Raw genomic sequence first — 12957 nt, 5'->3', positions numbered from 1 at the left:
GAGTCAACTTTTTGGATGACATGGGTCCCATTATGCCTGGATGGAAACCAAACGGTCCACAGTAAGAACCTCCGTACTAACGGTCAAGCGTGGTGGTGGGAGTGTGATGGGGATGTTTTGCTGCCTCAGGACCTGGATAACTTGCCTTAAAATAGAAGGAATGCTCTGTATCAGACACTTCTACAGGATAATGTCAGGCCATTTATTTATTTATTTTATTTTACCTTTATTTAACCAGGCAAGTCAGTTAAGAACACATTCTTATTTTCAATGACGGCCTGGGAACAGTGGGTTAACTGCCTGTTCAGGGCAGAACGACAGATTTGTACCTTGTCAGCTCAGGGTTTGAACTCGCTCTAACCACTAGGCTACGTTGCCGCCATCTGTCTGTGAGCTGAAGCACTGCTGGGTCATGCAGCAAGATAATTATCCAAAATACACAATCAAGTCTATGTGAAAATGGCTAAAAAGCAACAAATTTGAAATGTTTTGAATGGCCTAGTCCAAGTCCAGACCTAATCCCATTTGAGATGTTGTGGCAGGACTTTAAACGAGCAGTTCATGTTTGAAAACCCACAAATGTCGCTGAGTTAAAACAGTTCTGCATGGAAGAGTGGGACAAAATTCCTCCACAGCGAAGTGAGAGACTGATCCACAACTACAGGAAGAGTGGGACAAAATTCCTCCACAGCGAAGTGAGAGACTGATCAACAACTAACTACAGGAAGTGTTTGGTTGGCGTCATTGCAGCTGAAGGAGGCACAACCAGTTATTGAGTGTTAGGGGGCAAGTACTTTTTCACACAGGGGCATTGGGTGTTGCATAACTTTGTTCATGAAATAAATTAAATAAGTATGTAATTGTTGTAATTTGTTCTCTCCAGTTCCCGTTATCTAATATTAGGTTTTGGGTTGAAGATCTGATACTATTCATTGTCAAAAATATACAAAAATAGAGAAAATTAGAAAGGGGGCAAATATATATATTTTTGTATGTTGAAATATCTTTGACCTCTATGTGTTGCAGGGCTCCCCAGTCCCGTCTGGCGTAGTGGAGTTTGAGAGGCTGCTAAGGGAGTCCCAGAAGGAGGTGCTGAGGCTCCAGAGGCAACTGTCAATCTCCTCCTCCAGAGTCATCTCCCCTAAAGACACTTCCTGTAAAGACACCTCCTGTGAAGACACCTCCTTCAGAGCCACCTCCCCTAAAGACATCTCCTCCAGAGTCACCTCCGCTAAAGACACCTCCTGTAAAGACACCTCCTCCAGACTCAGCTCCTCTAAAGACACCTCCTGTAAAGACACCTCCTCCAGACTCACCTCCTCTAAAGACACCTCCTGTAAAGACACCTCCTCCAGAGTCACATCCTCTAAAGACACCTCCTCCAGAGTCACCTCCCCTAAAGACATCTCCTCCAGAGTCACCTCCTATAAAGACACCTCCTGTAAAGACACCTCCAGAGTCACATCCTCTAAAGACACCTCCTGTAAAGACACCTCCTCCAGAGTCACCTCTTCTAAAGACGCCTGTTGCAGAGTCGCCTCTTGTAAAGATACCTCTTGTAAAGACACCTCTTGTAAAGACACCTCCTGTAAAGATCCCTCTGGCAAGAAACACAACGGACACGAAAGGCCCTGCATAACAAAGGAGGAAAGGGAGGAGAAGGTAAGGAAGGATTGGATCTATTTCCTCTCTCTCAGCCATAGGCTGCTCTGCCCAGCTACAACACTAACCCCTGGCTCTCTCTCAGCCATAGGCTGCTCTGCCCAGCTACAACACTAACCCCTGGTTCTCTCTCAACCATATGCTGCTCTGCCCAGCTACAACACTAACCCCTGGCTCTCTCTCAGCCATAGGCTGCTCTGCCCAGTTACAACACTAACCCCTGCTGGCTCTCTCTCAGCCATAGGTTGCTCTGCCCAGTTACAACACTAACCCCTGCTGGCTCTCTCTCAGCCATAGGCTGCTCTGCCCAAGTCCTAACACTGCCCCCTGTTGATGATAAAGTACACTACATCCGACTGAGGTATAAGAACTGAAATCCTGTTGCGCTGTTAGATGGCAAGCTCAAATCAACAGACCTGGGTTCAAAAACAATTTGAAATAATTTCAAATACTTTAGCTGTGCTTGATTGAGCTTCACTGTTGCAATGTAACCAATAGAAAACTCCTAAATGCACAAATCACGCCCACATTTTCAAATTATTTTTTATATATTTCAAATGGTATATTCCCACCTTACGTCAGTCATTAGAATATTATGTAAAACATGACTACAAGCCCCAGAAACATGTACAACCTGAAAGTACCAGCTGTCTATCTAAGTGTCCATCTAAGTGCTATTTATCCCGAAACAACACATTTTGCCTCCAGTTTTCCTCTGTCCAGATGTTAAGATTTTAAACCATCCAGCTGCTCTGGAATGAGTACAGCAAGTTCTGTAGCGTTTCCCAAAGGCAGTGCAAGCAGTGATGTGACGCACCGTGTTTAGGGCCAAATTTGAGAAGCTAGCTGACAGACACGGACCGGGTCATGTGTCTTCACTACAAGGGGCGAATGGGTGTATGATGGGCCTTTAGTATTGTAGCCCTGCAGTCAGGCAGGACAGTTAGGATTATGTGCTGTGCGTTTGCATTTGTTAATTTGGAATTTGGTTTGCTGTTTTTTTTTTTTCTTGGCTTAGTGTCTGTTTACGTTGGCATTCGCTGCTGTTATATAATGGGTATGTGTGCTGTGCTGACTACAGTGATCTGCCTGACTGCCAGAGGACATAATGAGATGATTCCCTGTCTTGAATTTGGGCCAGATCAAGAGACACAAGTCACATGCTTCCTCAGCTCTCTCTCTGCAACACCGATGACTAAAGAGTTCTTCGAAATGATTCTTTCCCGCACATTCACTCCACTACACCGAGACGTAACACCATTATACACCACACAGGGGGGCAGGGTAGCCTAGTGGTTAGAGCAGGTAGCCTAGTGGTTAGAGCAGGTAGCCTAGTGGTTAGAGCAGGTAGCCTAGTGGTTAGAGCAGGTAGCCTAGTGGTTAGAGCAGGTAGCCTAGTGGTTAGAGCGTTGGACTAGTAACCGGAAGGTTGCAAATTCAAGCCCCGAGCTGACAAGGTACAAATCTGTTGTTCTGCCCCTGAACAGGCAGTTTGTTATTTATTTTATTTTACCTTTATTTAACTAGGCAAGTCAGTTAAGAACAAATTCTTATTTTCAATGACGGCCTAGGAACAGTGGGTTGACTGCCTGTTCAGTGGCAGAACAACAGATTTGTACCTTGTCAGCTCGGGGTCAACCAACGCTCTAACCCACTGTTCCTAGGCTGTCATTGAAAATAATAATTTGTTCTTAACTGACTTGCCAAGTTAATAAAGGTACAATTAAAAAATCAGGAAATATTCACATTTTGGTTGCAGGCTCATTAAGATACAAATTAATAAAATAAAACTGATTTAAAAATAAATCAATCTTTGGCCTCCCGAGTGGTACTGCGGTCTAAGGAAATGCATCGCACTGCTGGAGGCGTTACTACAGACCCGGGTTCATTCCCGGGCTGTGCCACAACCCAGCCCAGGTTGACACACAATTGGCCCAGCGTCGTCCAGTTTAGGGGAGAGTTTTGCCAGGGGTCTTTACTTGGCTCATCGCACTCTAGTGACTCCTTGTGACGGGCCGGGTGCCTGCAGGCTGACCTCGGTTGCCAGTCGAACGGTGTTTCCTCCGACACATTGATGCGGCTGGCTGGCGGGTGTTAAGGAGCGCGGTTAGGCGGGTCATGTTTTTGGAGGATGCATGACTCCACCCTCGCCTCTCCCGAGCTCTTTGGGGAGTTGGAGCAATGAGACCTCAAAAAAAGGGGGTAAAAATAATAATAATAATAATAATAATAATAATAATAATAAATTGCATTTAGAATTGTGCATAAAGTTTCTGAGTTAAAATTCACGTCTCTCTTTGCAGCTTAGATGAGAATTCTGGTTGTGGTAATCTGTAATTTGTGGGACACACACACAGAGAATGACACACACACACACACGGATGCCACAGAAAGGGGCCATGTTGTATGGCTGTGCACTCTAATTCCCTCTCTAGCAACAGAATGGTACAGTCCAGTAATCCTCTCTCTGTTGCCGTGGTAGCGGTGAGAGGGTTTTGGATGGTAGGTAATGTTAAGACTCCAGCCGACTCTCCAACCAAAGACTTTCCTAGCTGCTTTGCCCTGCCTTGCCCTGTCTCATCCTGCTCTGGATAATTGGGGGCTGGGGATATCTTGACGTTGCCACAGATCACTGGAAAGGGTAGGTTGTATTTAGTGAGGGTGTGTTTTGGTGTGTGTGAGGTTAACCTTGGGCTATACCCCTTATGGACTCTAGGTCTGTGGCTAGGCTATACAGGATATTAATATAACCCTAACACTAAGGACTGTAGGACTGTGGCTAGGCTATACAGGATATTAATGTAACCCTTACACTAAGGACTGTAGGACTGTGGCTAGGCTATACAGCATATGAATATAACCCTAACACTAAGGACTGTAGGACTGTGGCTAGGCTATACAGGATATTAATATAACCCTAACACTAAGGACTGTAGGACTGTGGCTAGGCTATACAGGATATGAATATAACCCTAACACTAAGGACAGTGGGACAGTGGCTAGGCTATATAGGATATTAATATAACCTAACACTAAGGACTGTGGCTAGGCTATACAGGATATTAATATAACCCTAACACTAAGGACTGTGGCTAGGCTATACAGGATATTAATATAACCCTAACACTAAGGACTGTAGGACTGTGGCTAGGCTATACAGGATATTAATATAACCCTAACACTAAGGACTGTAGGACAGTGGCTAGGCTATACAGGATATGAATATAACCCTAACACTAAGGACAGTGGGACTGTGGCTAGGCTATACAGGATATTAATATAAACCTAACACTAAGGACTGTAGGACTGTGGCTAGGCTATACAGGATATGAATATAACCCTAACACTAAGGACAGTGGCTAGCCTATACAGGATATGAATATAACCCTAACACTAAGGACAGTAGGACAGTGGATAGGCTATACAGGATATGAATATAACCCTAACACTAAGGACAGTGGCTAGGCTATACAGGATATGAATATAACCCTAACACTAAGGACTGTAGGACTGTGGCTAGGCTATACAGGATATGAATATAACCCTAACACTAAGGACAGTGGCTAGGCTATACAGGATATGAATATAACCTAACACTAAGGACAGTAGGACAGTGGCTAGGCTATACAGGATATTAATATAACCTAACACTAAGGACTGTAGGACTGTGGCTAGGCTATACAGGATATTAATATAACCCTAACACTAAGGACTGTAGGACAGTGGCTAGGCTATACAGGATATTAATATAACCTAACACTAAGGACTGTATGACTGTGGCTAGGCTATACAGGATATGAATATAACCCTAACACTAAGGACTGTAGGACTGTGGCTAGGCTATACAGGATATGAATATAACACTAAGGACTGTAGGACTGTGGCTAGGCTATACAGGATATGAATATAACCTAACACTAAGGACTGTAGGACTGTGGCTAGGCTATACATGATATTAATATAACCCTAACACTAAGGACTGTAGGACTGTGGCTAGGCTATACAGGATATGAATATAACCCTAACACTAAGGACAGTGGCTAGCCTATACAGGATATGAATATAACCTAACACTAAGGACAGTGGCTAGGCTATACAGGATATGAATATAACCCTAACACTAAGGACTGTAGGACTGTGGCTAGGCTATACAGGATATGAATATAACCCTAACACTAAGGACAGTGGCTAGGCTATACAGGATATGAATATAACCCTAACACTAAGGACAGTAGGACAGTGGCTAGGCTATACAGGATATTAATATAACCCTAACACTAAGGACTGTATGACTGTGGCTAGGCTATACAGGATATTAATATAACCCTAACACTAAGGACTGTAGGACTGTGGCTAGGCTATACAGGATATGAATATAACCCTAACACTAAGGACTGTAGGACTGTGGCTAGGCTATACAGGATATGAATATAACACTAACACTAAGGACTGTAGGACTGTGGCTAGGCTATACAGGATATTAATATAACCCTAACACTAAGGACTGTAGGACTGTGGCTAGGCTATACAGGATATGAATATAACCCTAACACTAAGGACAGTGGCTAGGCTATACAGGATATGAATATAACCCTAACACTAAGGACTGTAGGACTGTGGCTAGGCTATACAGGATATGAATATAACCCTAACACTAAGGACTGTAGGACTGTGGCTAGGCTATACAGGATATTAATATAACACTAAGGACTGTAGGACTGTGGCTAGGCTATACAGGATATTAATATAACCCTAACACTAAGGACTGTAGGACGGTGGCTAGGCTATACAGGATATTAATATAACCTAACACTAAGGACAGTAGGACGGTGGCTAGGCTATACAGGATATGAATATAACCTAACACTAAGGACTGTAGGACGGTGGCTAGGCTATACAGGATATTAATATAACCCTAACACTAAGGACTGTAGGACTGTGGCTAGGCTATACAGGATATGAATATAACACTAACACTAAGGACTGTAGGACGGTGGCTAGGCTATACAGGATATTAATATAACCCTAACACTAAGGACTGTAGGACTGTGGCTAGGCTATACAGGATATTAATATAACCCTAACACTAAGGACTGTAGGACTGTGGCTAGGCTATACAGGATATGAATATAACCTAACACTAAGGACAGTGGCTAGGCTATACAGGATATGAATATAACCTAACACTAAGGACTGTAGGACTGTGGCTAGGCTATACAAGATATTAATATAACACTAAGGACTGTAGGACTGTGGCTAGGCTATACAGGATATTAATATAACCCTAACACTAAGGACTGTAGGACGGTGGCTAGGCTATACAGGATATTAATATAACCCTAACACTAAGGACAGTAGGACGGTGGCTAGGCTATACAGGATATGAATATAACCCTAACACTAAGGACTGTAGGACTGTGGCTAGGCTATACAGGATATGAATATAACACTAACACTAAGGACTGTAGGACGGTGGCTAGGCTATACAGGATATTAATATAACCCTAACACTAAGGACTGTAGGACTGTGGCTAGGCTATACAGGATATGAATATAACACTAAGGACTGTAGGACTGTGGCTAGGCTATACAGGATATGAATATAACCTAACACTAAGGACTGTAGGACGGTGGCTAGGCTATACAGGATATGAATATAACACTAAGGACTGTAGGACTGTGGCTAGGCTATACAGGATATGAATATAACCCTAACACTAAGGACAGTAGGACAGTGGCTAGGCTATACAGGATATGAATATAACCTAACACTAAGGACAGTGGCTAGGCTATACAGGATATTAATATAACCTAACATTAAGTACTGTAGGACAGTGGCTAGGCTATACAGGATATTAATGTAACCCTAACACTAAGGACTGTAGGACTGTGGCTAGGCTATACAGGATATGAATATAACCCTAACACTAAGGACTGTAGGACTGTGGCTAGGCTATACAGGATATTAATATAACACTAAGGACTGTAGGACTGTGGCTAGGCTATACAGGATATTAATATAACCCTAACACTAAGGACTGTAGGACGGTGGCTAGGCTATACAGGATATTAATATAACCCTAACACTAAGGACAGTAGGACGGTGGCTAGGCTATACAGGATATGAATATAACCTAACACTAAGGACTGTAGGACTGTGGCTAGGCTATACAGGATATGAATATAACCCTAACACTAAGGACTGTAGGACTGTGGCTAGGCTATACATGATATTAATATAACCTAACACTAAGGACTGTAGGACTGTGGCTAGGCTATACAGGATATGAATATAACCCTAACACTAAGGACAGTGGCTAGCCTATACAGGATATGAATATAACCCTAACACTAAGGACAGTAGGACAGTGGCTAGGCTATACAGGATATTAATATAACCCTAACACTAAGGACTGTAGGACTGTGGCTAGGCTATACAGGATATGAATATAACCCTAACACTAAGGACAGTGGCTAGGCTATACAGGATATGAATATAACCCTAACACTAAGGACAGTAGGACAGTGGCTAGGCTATACAGGATATTAATATAACCCTAACACTAAGGACTGTATGACTGTGGCTAGGCTATACAGGATATTAATATAACCCTAACACTAAGGACTGTAGGACTGTGGCTAGGCTATACAGGATATGAATATAACCCTAACACTAAGGACTGTAGGACTGTGGCTAGGCTATACAGGATATGAATATAACACTAACACTAAGGACTGTAGGACTGTGGCTAGGCTATACAGGATATGAATATAACCTAACACTAAGGACTGTAGGACTGTGGCTAGGCTACACATGATATTAATATAACCCTAACACTAAGGACCGTAGGACTGTGGCTAGGCTATACAGGATATGAATATAACCCTAACACTAAGGACAGTGGCTAGCCTATACAGGATATGAATATAACCCTAACACTAAGGACAGTAGGACAGTGGCTAGGCTATACAGGATATTAATATAACCCTAACACTAAGGACTGTAGGACTGTGGCTAGGCTATACAGGATATGAATATAACCCTAACACTAAGGACAGTGGCTAGGCTATACAGGATATGAATATAACCCTAACACTAAGGACAGTAGGACAGTGGCTAGGCTATACAGGATATTAATATAACCCTAACACTAAGGACTGTATGACTGTGGCTAGGCTATACAGGATATTAATATAACCCTAACACTAAGGACTGTAGGACTGTGGCTAGGCTATACAGGATATGAATATAACCCTAACACTAAGGACTGTAGGACTGTGGCTAGGCTATACAGGATATGAATATAACACTAACACTAAGGACTGTAGGACTGTGGCTAGGCTATACAGGATATTAATATAACCCTAACACTAAGGACTGTAGGACTGTGGCTAGGCTATACAGGATATGAATATAACCCTAACACTAAGGACAGTGGCTAGGCTATACAGGATATGAATATAACCCTAACACTAAGGACTGTAGGACTGTGGCTAGGCTATACAGGATATGAATATAACCCTAACACTAAGGACTGTAGGACTGTGGCTAGGCTATACAGGATATTAATATAACACTAAGGACTGTAGGACTGTGGCTAGGCTATACAGGATATTAATATAACCCTAACACTAAGGACTGTAGGACGGTGGCTAGGCTATACAGGATATTAATATAACCCTAACACTAAGGACAGTAGGACGGTGGCTAGGCTATACAGGATATGAATATAACCCTAACACTAAGGACAGTGGCTAGGCTATACAGGATATTAATATAACTCTAACATTAAGTACTGTAGGACAGTGGCTAGGCTATACAGGATATTAATGTAACCTAACACTAAGGACTGTAGGACTGTGGCTAGGCTATACAGGATATGAATATAACCTAACACTAAGGACTGTAGGACTGTGGCTAGGCTATACAGGATATTAATATAACACTAAGGACTGTAGGACTGTGGCTAGGCTATACAGGATATTAATATAACCTAACACTAAGGACTGTAGGACGGTGGCTAGGCTATACAGGATATTAATATAACCCTAACACTAAGGACAGTAGGACGGTGGCTAGGCTATACAGGATATGAATATAACCCTAACACTAAGGACTGTAGGACTGTGGCTAGGCTATACAGGATATGAATATAACCTAACACTAAGGACTGTAGGACTGTGGCTAGGCTATACATGATATTAATATAACCCTAACACTAAGGACTGTAGGACTGTGGCTAGGCTATACAGGATATGAATATAACCCTAACACTAAGGACAGTGGCTAGCCTATACAGGATATGAATATAACCTAACACTAAGGACAGTAGGACAGTGGCTAGGCTATACAGGATATTAATATAACCCTAACACTAAGGACTGTAGGACTGTGGCTAGGCTATACAGGATATGAATATAACCCTAACACTAAGGACAGTGGCTAGGCTATACAGGATATGAATATAACCCTAACACTAAGGACAGTAGGACAGTGGCTAGGCTATACAGGATATTAATATAACCTAACACTAAGGACTGTATGACTGTGGCTAGGCTATACAGGATATTAATATAACCCTAACACTAAGGACTGTAGGACTGTGGCTAGGCTATACAGGATATGAATATAACCCTAACACTAAGGACTGTAGGACTGTGGCTAGGCTATACAGGATATGAATATAACACTAACACTAAGGACTGTAGGACTGTGGCTAGGCTATACAGGATATTAATATAACCTAACACTAAGGACTGTAGGACTGTGGCTAGGCTATACAGGATATGAATATAACCCCTAACACTAAGGACAGTGGCTAGGCTATACAGGATATGAATATAACCCTAACACTAAGGACTGTAGGACTGTGGCTAGGCTATACAGGATATGAATATAACCCTAACACTAAGGACTGTAGGACTGTGGCTAGGCTATACAGGATATTAATATAACACTAAGGACTGTAGGACTGTGGCTAGGCTATACAGGATATTAATATAACCTAACACTAAGGACTGTAGGACGGTGGCTAGGCTATACAGGATATTAATATAACCCTAACACTAAGGACAGTAGGACGGTGGCTAGGCTATACAGGATATGAATATAACCCTAACACTAAGGACTGTAGGACGGTGGCTAGGCTATACAGGATATTAATATAACCCTAACACTAAGGACTGTAGGACTGTGGCTAGGCTATACAGGATATTAATATAACCCTAACACTAAGGACTGTAGGACTGTGGCTAGGCTATACAGGATATGAATATAACACTAACACTAAGGACTGTAGGACGGTGGCTAGGCTATACAGGATATTAATATAACCTAACACTAAGGACTGTAGGACTGTGGCTAGGCTATACAGGATATGAATATAACACTAAGGACTGTAGGACTGTGGCTAGGCTAAACAGGATATGAATATAACCTAACACTAAGGACTGTAGGACGGTGCTAGGCTATACAGGATATTAATATAACCCTAACACTAAGGACTGTAGGACTGTGGCTAGGCTATACAGGATATTAATATAACCCTAACACTAAGGACTGTAGGACTGTGGCTAGGCTATACAGGATATGAATATAACCTAACACTAAGGACAGTGGCTAGGCTATACAGGATATGAATATAACCTAACACTAAGGACTGTAGGACTGTGGCTAGGCTATACAGGATATGAATATAACCCTAACACTAAGGACTGTAGGACTGTGGCTAGCTATACAGGATATTAATATAACACTAAGGACTGTAGGACTGTGGCTAGGCTATACAGGATATTAATATAACCCTAACACTAAGGACTGTAGGACTGTGGCTAGGCTATACAGGATATTAATATAACCCTAACACTAAGGACTGTAGGACTGTGGCTAGGCTATACAGGATATTAATATAACCCTAACACTAAGGACTGTAGGACTGTGGCTAGGCTATACAGGATATGAATATAACCTAACACTAAGGACAGTGGCTAGGCTATACAGGATATGAATATAACCCTAACACTAAGGACTGTAGGACTGTGGCTAGGCTATACAGGATATGAATATAACCTAACACTAAGGACTGTGGGACTGTGGCTAGGCTATACAGGATATTAATATAACACTAAGGACTGTAGGACTGTGGCTAGGCTATACAGGATATTAATATAACCCTAACTAAGGACTGTAGGACTGTGGTGGCTAGGCTATACAGGATATTAATATAACCTAACACTAAGGACAGTAGGACTGTGGCTAGGCTATACAGGATGAATATAACCCTAACACTAAGGACTGTAGGACTGTGGCTAGGCTATACAGGACTAAGGATGAGGACTGTGGCTAGGCTATACACTAACACTAAGGACTGTAGGACGGTGGCTAGGCTATACAGGATATTAATATAACCCTAACACTAAGGACTGTAGGGACTGTGGCTAGGCTATACAGGATATGAATATAACACTAAGGACTGTAGGACTGTGGCTAGGCTATACAGGATATGAATATAACCCTAACACTAAGGACTGTAGGACTGTGGCTAGGCTATACAGGATATGAATATAACACTAAGGACTGTAGGACTGTGGCTAGGCTATACAGGATATGAATATAACCCTAACACTAAGGACTGTAGGACGGTGGCTAGGCTATACAGGATATTAATATAACCCTAACACTAAGGACTGTAGGACTGTGGCTAAACTATACAAGGACCAATATAACCTAACAGTAAGGACTGTAGGACTGTGGCTAGGCTATACAGGATATGAATATAACCTAACACTAAGGACAGTGGCTAGGCTATACAGGATATGAATATAACCCTAACACTAAGGACTGTAGGACTGTGGCTAGGCTATACAGGATATGAATATAACCTAACACTAAGGACTGTAGGACTGTGGCTAGGCTATACAGGATATTAATATAACACTAAGGACTGTAGGACTGTGGCTAGGCTATACAGGATATTAATATAACCCTAACACTAAGGACTGTAGGACGGTGGCTAGGCTATACAGGATATTAATATAACCCTAACACTAAGGACAGTAGGACTGTGGCTAGGCTATACAGGATATGAATATAACCCTAACACTAAGGACTGTAGGACTGTGGCTAGGCTATACAGGATATGAATATAACTACACTAACACTAAGGACAGTGGCTAGGCTATACAGGATATGAATATAACCCTAACACTAAGGACTGTAGGACTGTGGCTAGGCTATACAGGATATTAATATAACCTAACACTAAGGACTGTAGGACTGTGGCTAGGCTATACAGG

General features: G+C 42.2%; 1 protein-coding gene across 1 annotated transcript in view; it reads left to right on the top strand.

The window, feature by feature from the left end:
• The window catches only part of LOC118373878 (peripheral-type benzodiazepine receptor-associated protein 1), a gene marked incomplete at its 3' end in the record, with an annotated part of 283366 nt that overhangs the window by 119074 nt on the left and 151335 nt on the right, over positions 1-12957 (top strand). The window contains 1 exon segment of the mRNA XM_052457506.1: positions 1027-1662. Coding sequence (XP_052313466.1) covers positions 1027-1662 — 636 coding nt within the window.

The sequence above is a fragment of the Oncorhynchus keta genome, chromosome 11 (assembly GCF_023373465.1).
Source record: "Oncorhynchus keta strain PuntledgeMale-10-30-2019 chromosome 11, Oket_V2, whole genome shotgun sequence".
NCBI classification, from domain to species: Eukaryota; Metazoa; Chordata; class Actinopteri; order Salmoniformes; family Salmonidae; genus Oncorhynchus; species Oncorhynchus keta.
This window is presented reverse-complemented; position numbering and strand designations above follow the sequence as displayed.